The sequence below is a fragment of the Salarias fasciatus genome, chromosome 4, assembly GCF_902148845.1.
Source record: "Salarias fasciatus chromosome 4, fSalaFa1.1, whole genome shotgun sequence".
Lineage (NCBI taxonomy): Eukaryota > Metazoa > Chordata > Actinopteri > Blenniiformes > Blenniidae > Salarias > Salarias fasciatus.
This window is the reverse complement of record NC_043748.1, coordinates 7518836-7534058: the sequence shown is the minus strand read 5'-3', so window position 1 is coordinate 7534058 and position 15223 is coordinate 7518836. Positions and strand designations below refer to the sequence as shown.

Sequence of the window (15223 nt, the reverse complement as noted above, 5' to 3'; positions counted from 1 at the left end):
AGGCTGCCGTCCGTCCGAACAGGAGCAACTTGTCCAGAGCAGGAAAGCAACACATCCACAGCCGAGGCGGCTTTGTGTCACCTCCACTCCTACTTTTCAGAGGGGGGGGAAAACAACGCAGCAACATGACTTTAAAGCAGCAGTCCAGCAGCGCGTGACAACTTCTCGGCTCCACACCTGGCGCGCGTTTAGGAGGAGACTTGTTTTTTTTTTTGACGCTCCCGACAATCCACCCGAGAGAGTTTGGGAAATCCGGTTGAAATGTCTCGCAAGAAGACGGTGAAAGGCAAGGCGGCGAGCAGCAGCCCGTCTGCGGGCAGTCCCTCCGGGAAGGGGGCCGGGAAGGCAGCGAGGAGCAGCCCGGGGATCGTGCAGATGAACGGCGTGGTCCATCCCAGCAGACCCTCCATCAGCAACAGCAGCGAGTTTTACGACATCGCTTTCAAGGTGAGAACTCTGCTGTCGTCGGTGGACATTGGATGCAGTAACTCATTCAAAAGTAGGCTATACGTTGGATTCATATGATAAGATCTCCGCAAAGTAATCTTATTAAAATGTAACAACACATCTGGGACTCGTCCTGTTTGTGATTTGTTTCTTCACCGGAGTTGTTTGTCTTCCCTTTTGCAACCTCTATTCATTAAACAGCAGCTGTGTAAATAGACGATCGATGCTCCGCAAAGGCGCGCATCCTTATTATGAGCTCGTGCAACAAGACCGGTAGAATTCAGCCGGGGTTGCAATTACAGCATGCAGATCGTGTCTGCGTTCGTAATAGTTTGTGCCACTTCAACACAAACACAGACTCACACCCACAGGCTCTCAGCATGCACTCCCAACATGGCTTCAAGGGACTTGTGCCACCTACTCTGTGTTTTTTGAAGCACCTGTTTGATGTGAGCAGAGATTGCTTTGTGTTGCCTTTTTTTGCAGGATTGGACTGAATGTTCCTCCTGAGACCCTTCCTCTGTTAATTACAGCTGTTTATTTAATAATTCTTTTTTTTTTCCATTGGCAGAGGGGCTGTTGTTTCCACACTGTTCATAAAAAGCCAGATTCTCCTTTTTAAATCTGGACTTGCTTTAATATAAATGAGAAACTTCGTTTAATTGAATTCTTGAGAGACAAATCTGAGCTGATAAACTGCCTCAACTGCAGCATTTCACTGAATACCTCCACTTAGTGACCTGACCTGAGAAGTTGTGTTGAGAAAAAACAGCAGAAGTGAAAATATTTCCTTCCTTAAAGTAAAGTGTTTTGCTTCAATATTTTGTTTGATGCTGTAAAATGTGAATAGAAATCAATTAAAACTCTTCAAGGTTGCCTTTTGAAAAAGGTGCTTTCAAATTCGCCCTGTGTTTATGTTGCACAGACTATGAATCAGACTGATTTTCTGTTTGAAGTCACAGTCAGTTTGTGACCTGTGGAATGTAGAATAGCAGGTAGCTCATCTCAGACATCTGCAAGCATCATGATTATGCAGAGCTGTTTGAAGGGAGTGCACAGGATAACAGGAGTCCAAAAAAAAAACAGGTTTAAGAGCTGAAAAGACAGAAGAACTGAGCAGTGGGGGAGTCGAGGGGAAGACCTCACACCTCTGTGCAATGTTGCATGTCTGCTCAGTGACCCTGTTAGTGTGCCTCCCTTCAATAACAAACATCTTTCACCTCCTATTTGCCCCCCCAGTGGACCCAGGAGGCACTTCACATTTCCACAGAGCAGGTCCCTCAGTCCCTCTGATAACCTGTCGACAGTAATCATATAAAAACCATTTCACCTTGTTACAGCTCAGAATAAAATCAATCGACAGTTGTTACTCTTCAGGAATAAAACACACACATACAGGTGAATATAAAGATATAATATTGTCTGTTGATGGCCATAGTGAGCAGCAACACACTCATTCATGTACACCCTCTTCACTGGCCAAGCACCAGGAAGCCAGGACTAATTTAGAGGAGTGATTCAAATGTTCTGAGGACAAACAATCATTCACTGATATATATTTAAACACGAGCAACAGCACCTGCTTACTCATAAACAGTTTGATTCATTTTTAGGATTCGAATGGGAAATGGCGTAATGCTTTTGTTTCACTGTAAATGGGTAACATTGAATGTATAATACATGTGGGAAAAAATGATAAGATGTCAATTAAATGGTATTAATGTGATGTGCTGCTTTTAAGGGGAAAATGGGACATTACCCCCAACCTGCAATACAGTCGTGCACCACAAGATGGTGTATTGAGTCATGCAAAGAAACAGCTGAAGAAGAGCAGATACATCGAAACAGTTTTGTTGTCAGATACAATGTACATTGGATATGCTGATGACTTCCCCCCTCTGAAATAAGACATTACGAGCATAATGAAAACAAGTGGACAGCAAAGTGACTCAACACTGCCGCTCTGTGTACACCAGAGGCATGACTGGAATGTCTCATTCTCCCCCTTTAAGCCCTCATTCGTGCGCCGGTCACTCCTGAATGACTCCTTTGGTTTCTGTGAAGGTGATGCTGGTTGGAGACTCTGGTGTGGGGAAAACCTGTCTGCTGGTCCGATTCAAAGATGGAGCTTTTCTGGCCGGCAGCTTCATCTCCACTGTGGGCATTGACTTTAGGGTGAGTCAAGAACAATAAAAGTATTTATAAAGTATCACCTTCCACACATAAACAGTAATAATCACTCACACAGTTTAGATTTTACACTTTTTTTTTTTTAATAGGACTATGTACTAATAGGATTTGTTCACAGCTTTACAGTGTCTTAACATGCCTCGGAGCTGTGAGTATTCCCTGTGTCAAAAGTCTCACAAGATAAGATATTGATTTCTTAAATTAGTTTGACATGCTTTCGTTTTTTCGTCTCCCTGGATGATTACAGTGTCTATCATGTGCCAGTTTCTGGCTCCCTCGTGAGCCCTCGGGGAGGAAATTGTATTTCCTGATGATCATTCTCAGGTGATATTATGTCAATCAGCCTCTGACTGACACACAAGCATGCACAATGATCTGTGTTTGAGCTCTTCCTCCTATTTTTCACATTGTGTGTTGTTGTCATTAGCAGTTTTTTTGGATGCTCAAAGTTAAAAAAGAAATCTGACCTCAAACTCTGACCCTCCTGCTCCTTTGGTCCCTGACTCTCTCTGATGCCCCTCTCGGAGGGAGGGCATTGCTTATTTAATTCATGCATTTTCTAGTAAATCTCTTTAGTTTTTGTTTGTGATGGCTGATAAAACGGTACAGCACAGATTCAGTATCACAGCCCTGTAATAATTTTCAAATCAGAGAGTTGAGCCTTGAAGAAAAATGGGTTGCAATCAATACTGCACCACCAGAGATCTGTTCTTTTCTCTTACCCTCCTCTTGGAGCAGTTAGCGCAGACCACAACCGAGGCAAATGTCCAATGAAGTCAGCTTCTTTCCAGGTTGCCGATATTGATTCAAGTGACAGAACTTATTGAACCTTTATTCCATTTTGTTCGGCCCTTTCCTGAGGAGCTACAGAACAGTGTTTTCCTCATATGCAGTGTTGTACCTCGAGGACGGCACGCAGACTGTGGGAGGTCAAATAAATGGCGCTCTGCTGTGTCTGGAGTTTCCCCACTGTGGGACTAATAAAGGAATATCTAATCTCATCTAATCTGATTTAATCTAATCCAACTGGTTTTTGAGTGCACTCAGTAGTTTATTCCTGCATCCCTGTTTTTGATAATAATAATAAAAAAAAAAAACTCCCCCTCCCTCACTTATCAAGCAAAATTAACTACTTCTTGAGTCAAGTTCCAAAGCTGCTTCTTTCTGTATAAAATTGCATTAGATCGCTGGATTATTGTGAGGCAAACTGTTTGACTGTCCACCTGTGTGTGTGTGTGTGTGTGTGTGTGTGTGTGTGTGTGTGTGTGTGTGTGTGTGTGTGTGTGTGTGTGTGTGTGTGTGTGTGTGTGTGTGTCCAACCATTATATAGCCCTATGTGTGGGATGGTGAGTTCGTGGGTGGTTGAGCAGTTGATTTATTTACTTACGTAACGCCTCTTGTAACACTCTCCGTAGTGCTGATGCCGAGGCCTATCTAAGCAAAAAAAGGGACGCTTTCATCAGCTCTTTCTCGCCGCCACATTTACTACGGATAGAGGAAAAGGTGTAAAACTCATACTCAAGTTTGGAGCTGAGCTCAGCTCTTTAGGCGTATTGACTACTTATTTAATTGCGGTGCAGCTCAGAGCTGTTTGAAATGAATAATTTTATTATGGTCCACCGGCCAGCCGGCTGGCCTCTGTGTGGTTCCTTGGTAAAAAGGCTCAGCCTCCTGCTACAAGTTGAATGGAACTTATCCGAACTCATGAGAATCATCCTGTGTCGGAGCATCGTCTCCATGTTTCACGCTTCACAGAAAATTGCACAATATTTACATGTACGTAATTGAGGAAAATACACACGGAGATAACACGAATTGGATGAATAAATTCATGAAAAGATCCAAAGGCTGAATAAACAATCAGTATATTTGTACAGAAGTTGAAGGAGCACGGCTCTGTTGAACAAGAGAGCAGAGAGGTTCCGGGTGTTTGTCTTCCCATGGAAGACACACAGCCGAAGACAGAAGCCGGGGAGCGATTGTTATTTTTAGGAAAGACGGGTTTTGATCCCTTTTAGTCGGTGGGAAAGCTATTTGCTGCTTCGTGTGGGGATATGATCCGGCTCCCACTTCAAAGCTCCGGCGAGACACGAGGTTTTTCCTCCCTCCTCTTGTTTGTTGGAGTCTCATCTCATTTAAGGCTCAACATGTTCTCCGGATTACAGCGCGGCGCTGCTGCTTTGTTAGGCTTAAAATACAGGCCGTCTGCTTGCATTTGATTATAAATACTCCCCATAATTTATGTAGACAAATGTAAAAGGTGTACAATCACAAATAAATACTTCAATATATTATAAAATACTTGAAAACATCCTGGTTTTTTTTGTTTTGAGATCTAACTTCAGCTTTTGTGATACTTGGAGAATTGCATGAATTCAGTTTTCGATTCAAGCCGGTGAAGAGAGCCGGAGCGCCGTGCACCCGCAAAGTAAAACGCTGTTCATGCACACGCTAATGAAAGAGCAGGTGACCGGGTGAGACCGGAGCACTGAGGTTGTCGTCCTGCTTCAGTGTGCAGCTCTCAGACTCCTCATGCAGGGAGATTCAGTGCTCGCTTTTTTTTTTTTTTTTTTTTTTTTAACTTTCCTTTCTCTGAGCCTCAATCGCTCACTGCCTGGTCACAGGACATCATGTGGGTGTAAAACGACCTCTGCTGCTGCTGCCGAGGCCAGATTTCACTTTTTCTTCTCCTAAATGGCCTATCCGTGTGTTTCTCGTGCCGCGTTCAATTCTGAGGTAAAAAAAAAAAAGTGGACTACATGCAGATACAGAAGCATAAAAATAATCAGTTCGGATTTATTCAACACGCTCTCAATTTTTCTCTTGTTCTGAAGCGCGTGTACTCAGTTGGTTGGAGGTTAGGATCCCACTGTGTGGAAGGCAGCTTCAATAAAACAAACTGAAATATCTCTGCAGGATGCATTAAAAAAAGAAGAAAAACAGCTTTAGTCTAGTCGAAAACCCCTTTTTTTTCTTTTCGCTTCAGGCTCCGGCTCATCAGGGCTCACAGATGCATCTCTGGAAGGGAACACAAAGCAGTAATTGGATGGGTTGTTTTTACACTTAATGACTAAATTTGATTTAACACAGAGTTAAGCATGGCCCTCATTAAATGCGGAAAACAAAGTTACACTGAATACCAAACTGCAAGCTCATTCTTAAATCCAAACATCATCTTAAATCTCTATTGGAAAAGCCAGGAGGATAAATCAAGGAGCTGTGGAGATCTCCTCTCCCTCACGCATAACTAATGGCTGGAAGACAAAAAGTTCATTGCAATGTGCATTTATGACAAAAGGATTGTTTCAGTTCACAGAAAGAGAAAGAAATCTACACCACCATGAAACTGTTAAAGTGTTAATGATCATTGTTAGGAACTTCTGCATCGATTCTTCATTTATGAGAAGATTTTTTTTTTTAATTTTGTTCGTTTTTGTTGATGATGTTGAAATTGCTGTCATAAATATGTTTGGGCATTATCATTTAGTTTATTAAACAGCTGCACATTACAATTTTAAATGAAAGCCACTTAAAAAATGGATTAATTTTGAGTAATGGAACACAATTATTATTCAGCTGAATGTCATGTTCACTGTAATGAGACGCAACAGCGAGGCTCATTAATGTGCTGTAAACAGTTGCAGGAAGTGAATATCGCTATTTCCAGCAGAGGAGCAGCGTACGGGACTTAATTAATTTGAGGATCCTGGAGAAGCTGTACGACGAGAGCTGCCATGCTAAACTCCTCTGAAGTGCACGAGGTGAACGAGCGCAGCAATCCATCTCCAAACTCCTGAAACGTTTGAAATGTCAGCCAGTCTGTCCTGATCTGCTGCAGCCAGACTCCCGTTCACCAACGGGCCGATCTTACTCGCAGTTCTTTGCGTCCATAATAATTAGGTATTTGACTGCTGGCTGTAAATGTAATGATTTCCGTGATGTTACTCAGCACAAAACAACATTTTTTAGCTGGGAATGAGTGCCAAACTTTCTTATACAGCGCATAAAAAGGCATATTACCGGGATAGAACACTGAAAAGTGGGAGATGAAGTGGACATTTAATGTGAGCGAGAGCAATAATGCAAGGATGCTCAAAGAAGAGCCAGATAAGAAGAAATGCTCCAAAAAAAATCCCCCATCTGCTCACCTCGTACTTGAAAACCAACCATTCCCTCTGATCCGCAGTGTACTTCACTTCATGACTTTGGACAGAAGCAGTGTTTCAGTTGTTCCTTTGAGGACGTGGCGAGAGGAAGAGCGTCGCTTCTCACCTCCAGCGAGAGACGAGTGTGCTGCTCTCAGCTGTCAGTTGTATCCTCTGCGCCCCAAGTGACAGACTTCTTATGCAACCAGCAGCTTTCACCTCCCTGCACAATATAAAACATGACTCACTTGACTCAGCAAGACACACATTGATAATGAAGTCTGTGAGGACGGAGTGGAAGACTTTCCTCAAACTCTGGATCATCGTCAGACTGACTGCAAAGAAATTGAGATAGATCCTGCTGCTTGTAGGGATGACCTTTGCTCTGCAGCCATGAACAAGTTCTATGAACTCTTATAGGAATTTGAGTCTTTGGTTTGGTGAATTCTACATTAAAGAGAACCACTAAACATGAAGTGCATGCTGGCCAAAGTATGTATTTGTCAAATAAAGATAGATGTATTTTGGCAGCAAAGCAAATTTATAATTTTCTAGACATTTGCATCTTTTTTCAAGTTGAAATCAATGCAGAAAAGTGAAATATCATTAAGCAACAATGTATTTCTGTTGATGTTCAACCTTTCAAGGTGTTAAGATGAATTTCATTTCAGTGTCACAACAGTTTAAATCTTCTTGGAAGCTGCTCGGGGTTTTCATAAAGCACTTATTGTGTTTGCATGTCTTCCCCCCGCCTGTTTATGCCAGCCGAGAGGCTGGGGGATGCTTTTGTTTTCCCATGTGGTGAATTTCCCTTTATTGAGCTTCACCGTGTTTGAATTGACCCCCTCTCTGATTGAGATGCACGACCACCCCCGACCTTCATGACAACAGCTTCCCCGCTTCTGCCTGATATGAAGAGAAAATGCACAAAATCCCATCTCCTGTTTTCATGCGATCTGTGATGATGTGCACCTAAATAGAATGAAAATACCAAATCAAAAGCTTGGACACCACTCTTGTCTCTCAGAGTTGCTCAAAATATGAAGTCAATCAACGTAGACAACGATATGAAGCAAAGAAAAAAGAAGAAAACGCAACATCGCCACTGCAGCTCCCTGATGATTTATGTAGAGCACTTTATCTGGGAGTGGTCCATAAACCGTCTGATTCAAGTAGCCTGGTTCACATCTGGAATACTGATTCATCCCGTCGTGTTTGTCGTCTGGGATTTCAGTCACAGGGCTGCTCTGAAGCAGGAGGTTAATCCAGTCCTGAAGTTGCTGCTGCTGCTAATTCCTCCAAGTGTTCCAACTTTTCTGGATCACTCAAAACACCCTGCGAATAAAGGTGAGAAAAAGGCAATTAACAGATCATCACAACAGTTAGGAATGTTTAAGAGAGTCAAGGTGTCGGTGAGAACAGTGTCCTTTATCATCAAAAGACGCTCAGAAAGCGAAACTCTGACAGGAAGAGATCTGGCAGAACCAAAGCTACAGTTTCTGAGAATTAGCATCAAGAGAAGACTTGGAGCTGCAGGTTTGACAGAATCAGTTGCAGCAAGATCGACACTGCTGAGACGTCAGAATAAGACAGAGAGGCTCGTCTGGGCCGTGAAACAGCACCACTGAAACCAAAGCTACTGACAAATATTGCACATTTGTGGGAACTTTTGCAACAGAGTTGGAAGAAGTTTCTGAAGAATGTTTGATTTCAGTTGTAACAAGAACGCCTGGAGTGTGTCCATGATTTCTATTTTTACTGAACTTCTTTGTTCTACACTTTCCTCTCAGAGTGCAATTAGACGATGAATTGAATAGCCGACAATAAATCGTCAATCTGCATGAATCATTAAACAGTAAATTACAATTAAAAAAAAAATGTGCATTTGTTCTCTCAGGCAGCAGATTTCTAATCCGTGCTTTGGCTTTTTTTTTCCGGAATAAAATCTGTATCAACACTCCTAGCTCATACAAGCCCTCAACTCTAACTCTGAATCCAACTAAAGATTAATACTGTCAGTTCTCGACACGTCATCTGGGCAGCACTTTTTTTTTAAATCCCATGGTGTCGCACAAGTATAAGTAAAGAAAAAACTAAATTGTGCTTAATCTTTTTCAGCAAGAACATGTTAAAACCGATACCAGATGAAGAACTTTTGTGAAAACGAGTGTAAAACAACCTTCATTCTCCCAGAAGCCCTCCTTGTTATTCCAGTGATTTATGTCAGTTCTTGCCGTCTGTGTTCTCGGTGACACGCTGACCCGCCTGTGACACATGCTGGGTCTCATTCATGTACGTAAATTCAAATTTTCTTCCTGAAAGCACAGCAGGAGAGCTGAGCGCATACCAGACAGCCCCACTGATTCATATTTCACTTTCCTCTGCTGTTATTTTTGGGTGTACTCAGTATGTATGTGTGGGTGGGGGGGGGGGGGGGGGGGGGGGGGGGGGGGGGGGGGGCGATGAATCAGACCTCTGCAAAACCTTCACTGAACATTCTAATTGCCTGATCTTTAGATAATAATGTGAAAAAGCGTTTTTAAAACAGTGCTCGGAATGATATCCCGGCCTGGAAAAGAGAATAAGAGATTCCTAGAATTCTCTATTACTGACTTGAGACATGGATCTGCTTTCATTCCTCCTCTGAAGTTCACTCAGTTCAAGGAACAAAACCCTCAGTGAATATTTAGAATGAGCCGGGAGTGTTGGAGATCCAGTTTAATAAGTGTGGGGATATTTCCGTGGCACTGAGGGCAGGGATGGTCCACTTATCTCTGCAGAGAGCAGGGAGGCAGCTGCAGCGGCCTGCATGGCTGAGAGGAGCTGGATCGGAGGCTTTACTAATGGCAGGGTGAAACAGGAGTAACATAATGCTCGTGCACGCCTGTTTGGATTTATTGATGAGGTTTTCTCAGATTTACCTGTAACCCAGTGGTGTAGGTCTGTTTCATCTACATTACACTCTGAGAGCGCTTTTGCAATTGTTACGTAAATACATGAACGTGGTCCTGTGGTTATTATTAGACTGTTAATTAGACTCAGCACAACACAAAACAAGCTGTCTGTATGTATTATTTTTTTTCCCTCAAGCGATCGTGCTCTCTGAATCAGCACGGTTGCATTATTTGCTTGAAAAAAAAAAAAAAGTCACGTTGAAGTGCCACAGTAGTGGATCTGACCTGAAGTTCAATGCCGTTACATTTCCCAATCCCCTCCCCAACATGCTCCATAAACCTCCCTCCTACTGGAAATGATGGGCTGTTGTTTTCTCCCATTCTCACTGATACTCGATCAGTGTGTATCGATTTCTCGCCCGACCTTTGCCCCGCATAATGCTGAGGCGGTGATTCCAGGCGGACGATTCATCACGAAGACACAAAGTATTTTCTGTGGTCAACGTCCAGAAAACCAGTGTTTCGTTGCGTCCCTGGAGGACGGAGGCCTCACCGTGTGGTCAATAGAATTGATAACAGCTTAGGAGGCAAATGGGCCTGGAAATGTGACGAACAGCCGACTGGCTGGTTTTAGATCAGAAAACAGGTAAAGATTTCATATTGTGGAAAGAAAGTATCCGCTTATGTTTGGAAACGCTGCCTGTGTCTCCTGTGTTAAATCATGAAGTGAGAAGCCGGTGAGGTTTACATTCATTTCCTTTCGCTCACACATTGAGTAGCTGTCAGTGACACACACACACACACACACACACATCGCGCACACATAAACAGACAAGCAGAGTACACAAACACACACTGATAACAAAGCTCTGCGGATGTGGCAGCTGTTAATGAAGCAGGGGAGGTCCGGGCAGGCCGCTGTGGCTCCGTCTTCTGATGGTAACCGCGCCGCGTTTACTGTCAGCGTTACGTCACTGCTGGCAAAGGACTACTGTGAAGACTGGCGGTGTATTCTGGGATGCAGGCAGACGACAGACAGGATAGATAACAATTGATGAAGTAAGAAAAAAATAAAAAACGTGTCTCTCAGGATAAACAAGCTGGTGATTGAGCGCTTAAGCAACAGTTGGTCGATGTGAGTTTTTCATTTAAGCAATTAATAGATCAATTTAGGTACTTTTTCTTGTGTTATTAAACAATATTGATCTATTTTGATTAATTAAATGCATTTTCTTCACTTTTTTGCACCAGTAAACTGGTGAGTTATGACGGGGGTTTAGATTTCAAATCATTAGAGAAACTTTGATCTTGAAGCGATCGCTCACTGGGTGGAGTTTGGATGTACATTCATGAGTTTTCTATTGGTTCTCCAGCTTCCTGCTGTTGCCCTGGGATTGACTGTATCTCTGAAATGCATAAAGATGTATAGAGACTGGATGAATTCAAAGGTTTTGCCATGTCTTCTGTTGTACGATAAGCTCCTGATGATTAGTGAAGAGAAAAATCTCCAGACAACAAATCATTCACAGCAGCTCTAATGCGGGACTTGGAAAGATGATTCTGAAATGGATGAAACGAGGACAGGCATGATGTGATTCACTTCCACATGCATGTAGATGTGGACTCACGCCCGCCCACACACTGCAGAGCCTCTTGCTCGTCTTAATCTGGTTCATCAGCGTCATATACGATGTTCGGCGTGCATGAGCAGATCACAGTTTCTGCGACCACTTTGTCAGAAAGAACATGAGGTCATTGTCATCAGATGGTTTTGAGAGAGTGACTCATGCAACAAGTAGAGATTAGTCATCACGTCGTCGCTGCGCCTCAGCTGGAGGTTTCGACCGTACGCTCTGAGGATTCTGTCTCGCTTCGAGACTGCCGAACACCTGTTCTTTCGTTTCCCTCTTGCGTAAAATTACAATTGATTGTGCAGCTTTTCGAGACCTGCTTGATATTTGTAGAGGAAAAGTGACTAATGACAGATGCAAAGCTTGTTGCTTTGATGAAAAGCCGATGCACCGACTCGGTGCTTCATTTCTATTCCAGAATGTTTCTAATGAAGAGACGAAGAAGAAATTCACAACTCTACATGTGAAACTAAATCTTTCCTGATCAAAATGATCAAAATATTGCTTGGACTTGTTAAAACTACTAAGAAATTCCTGAAAATACTTAGTTTCGGAGACTAATGAAAACTAAATATTGACAGCACCGTATTTAACTCATCAGAATTAAATTAACTTGCAGATCACATGAGGAGACTCCATCAGGCGCTGGGTTTCAGAGACAGTGCAGCGAATAGAGAAAGGGAGAAGTGAGACAGCAGGGAGAGAGGCAGCACTGGCAAGCAGGAGAATGAAACGGACCAGTCATAAAACTCAAGCTGTGACTTAATGATTGCATCTCTCCTCTCTGAAAGCCTCAGCCCCTCTTTGATATGTCCGCCGTCATCGCCGATGCGACCGCCGGTCCGTCCCCACACTCGGAATGGTCTTTTTTGCACCTTTCTTTCACTGCTCCTATAGTTTCATAGGAAACAGCTGACTGATTTCTCTTTCATCCACTCTTCCGCCTGCATGTTTGCTCGCTGCCGGTCTTTTCTGAGTGGGTTCAAGTGTCAAGAGTAATCATGCTAGAAAGTGGACAAAAAAAATGTAATGCTTTGGAGGCACACAAAAGAGAAGTCTGCATGGACATTTGCATGCATACGTGACTTCCTTTGGCTGAGACTTGTGCATACAGTTGTGTGCATATCAATATGCATACATAAGTAGGATATAATAGCCTCTTTTCATTCTATTTTTAATGCTGTCGTACCTGCTGCTACAGGTGGAGCTTTGCTGCTATATAAGCTGGAGTCCTGACTAATTTTAAAGCTGGGATGGGGGTTCAGCTCTGCCTGGGGAGATGTTTGTAATTAATGACAAGCGGCTTTGCCACCTGCTGCCCTAATGTCACGGGGATCCAGAAAAGGCGAGACCCGAGGAGCGCCATGAATATTTAACCACGCCGCGAAAGAAGCGAATTGGTGGGATATAGGGCCGATTGATGGACGCGGCCGACAACACGAAAGAAGTGCAGTTTATAAAGAGATGCGTGCGAGAGAAAATAGTATCCGGACATGTAAAATTCATCAGTAAAACTCATCTGAGCCTCTGAATGCATCTTGTGAGCATTACTGTTTTGTTAAACTTATTTTGTGCAGCTTAATTATTCAAGTATTATCTCAAGAGCATTCACTGAAATGAATTAAAAAGAGTAAGACTGCATCCCGAAACTGGTTGTTTCAGCAGGAACAAACTCCCTTATAAGCTGCTCATTAGACCATTTCTTATAATGCAAATTTGTGCGTGTGTGTGTGTGCGTGTGTGCAAGCATGTGAGGAAAAATCCAAATCCTTCGAGCATCACAAGTTGCACAGCGTGCTTATTAAAAGTGCTCGGGGACGTTCTCCTGTTAACCTGTTTGTTTTTTTTATCTTCGTCGGTTCTTCACTGGGGGAGCCGTGATTTGCATCAGCTGTGCGACTTCTTCTGAGGATCTGTGGTGAACAATGTGACTTATGAATAGTCGGAAGTCTTCGGGAATTTACGCAGGTTTGAGCGGTTTGTCTCCACAGTTATTCAAAAATGTCCTTCAGCGGTTTTGAAACTAATAAAGCTAAGCTGCTTACTCAGTGACCTTGGCCTATTCTTTGGAAAAGTCTGTCGTTATAACGGATTGAAATGCATAAAAGTGCTTCTCTTAGAAAACTTTAGCAGAAAAGAAGTGAAGATATTCAACGTTTCTGTGTTTACTTGCAAAGAAAAGAACTTGTGAGTTTGGTACATGTGATTTGATAGCACTTGTGGTTGGATAAAATTGTACAGAAAAAAAAAAAAAAGATATAAATGGAATGAACAGTGAGCCCACAGCCTGTTTCCAGCAACAGGAGAACAATTATCATCTTTCACAACAACAAGATCACAAGCATAAACTGTCATGTTCCACTTTGGGTTTTTATTGACCGAAGGAGCCCGAGGAAGAACCTTTAAATGGGTTCAGACTCTCTGTCTCCACATCCACATCCAACCGAATCCTGAATCAATACGGCATCATAAAGTCAGTGTGTGTTTATGTGCATAAGATACCAAAGGGAGGATTCATAACAACCAATTTGAGGGAAGATATGACACACAGTCAGCCTGCTTCTCTTGCTCTTCCTCTTTCTTTTCAGTCGGTTCTCGGATGTAAAGTTTTGTCTCTCCTTGGGGCATCAGGAAAGCTTCAGTTTAACAGAACGCCACGAAGCATACCTTAAAGCCGTTCTTCCAGGACTGTGTTCATATTATCGAGCGCCGTGCTGCCAGGTGATGCTGTAAGAAGCACCAACTCTTCGCCAGACGCTGAGTTTTGTGCTTGTTTGTATATTTGCTGCTCTGTTTTCCTCAGGCCCTCTGCAGCAGGAGGAGGAATCCTTAATTTCTGAAGCAATGCGGTTGTCAGTCAGGGAGGGCCTCCAAGGCCCATTGCTTTTTTTTTTCAATTAGGCTCTGTTTTCAACCTCACCTGCTCACCCAGCGGAGGAGTCAATAACAGGAAAGTTCCAATCATTACACCTGCTGCTCAGTCAGAAAAGGCAGTCAGCTGCCATGCACAAAATAGCAATTCTTTCTCTTTCCCAGCTTCAATGAAATATCGATTGGAGGTTTGTATGAAGTGAAAATCACATGTAGCAATTTTCCATATTCTTTAAAATAAAGAAGAAAGTAATTACAACTACAGCAATATCAGCTTCATTTCTCTGCAGTGAGGAAACAAAACCATTAAATCACATTGTCAGGTCTGCTGCCGTGTGATTTATGGCGTGATTGTTGTCTCAAGGAGAACATCCAGTCCATCCTAATCAAAAGTGTCATCTGGATTGAAAGTGCTGGCCGCGCTATGTCCAAAGAGGAAACACAGAATGAAAAGTAATCACCCCGAGTGTCCTCTTCTACGGCCGTCCCCTCATAAAGGCTGCACTCCACACATAAAAACAGTAACTTTACAGTTCCAGCGAGCTGCAGAAGGTCACCGCTGTCACAGACGCCGGTTGGAAGCTTCTGACATTTCACCCACAACTGCGAGCGCAATTACAGTTATTTTCTCTCAAGTGCTTTCAAGCCCGTTCTTTGGGCCAATTCCATTTCCTGACATCGAACGTGGAAGTCAGGATAGTGGATGCTAGATGTGGAAGGCGCGTCAGTCGCAGGTCGTTTCATCATCTCAGAGCGTTGGCAAGCATTCTATTTTGCTTCTATGACTTGATATTTGATACACTCATGTATATTTAAAACCAAATGGCTGGTAGGAATGTGGCTAAATGCCAAAAAAAAAAAAAAAAAGAAGTGTGTGTGCATATGTCTATGCCAGCATGACATAGGCGCCTCATACATTTGTAATTTTCTAATCCCTGTGAAGTGAGTGTGAAGTCTCACTCGCCGTACCTTTGGAGAACAAGATTAAACAGCCGACTTCTAAATCTCTGGCTGCTAAAACTCAAAGCTGTTTGTGTTGGAAGAG

The 15223-nt window shown here is 43.0% G+C and overlaps 1 protein-coding gene across 2 annotated transcripts in view; it reads left to right on the top strand.

Moving 5' to 3' along the window:
- The first annotated feature begins 261 nt into the window (after nucleotides 1–261).
- Nucleotides 262–15223, top strand: part of LOC115387129 (ras-related protein Rab-26-like) — a 54192-nt gene continuing 39230 nt past the window's right edge. For both annotated transcript variants that reach the window (XM_030089709.1, XM_030089708.1), the window contains exons 1-2: nucleotides 262–447; nucleotides 2512–2622. In XM_030089709.1, the coding sequence (XP_029945569.1) occupies nucleotides 262–447; nucleotides 2512–2622 (297 nt within the window). The remainder of the gene's footprint in view (nucleotides 448–2511; nucleotides 2623–15223) is intronic.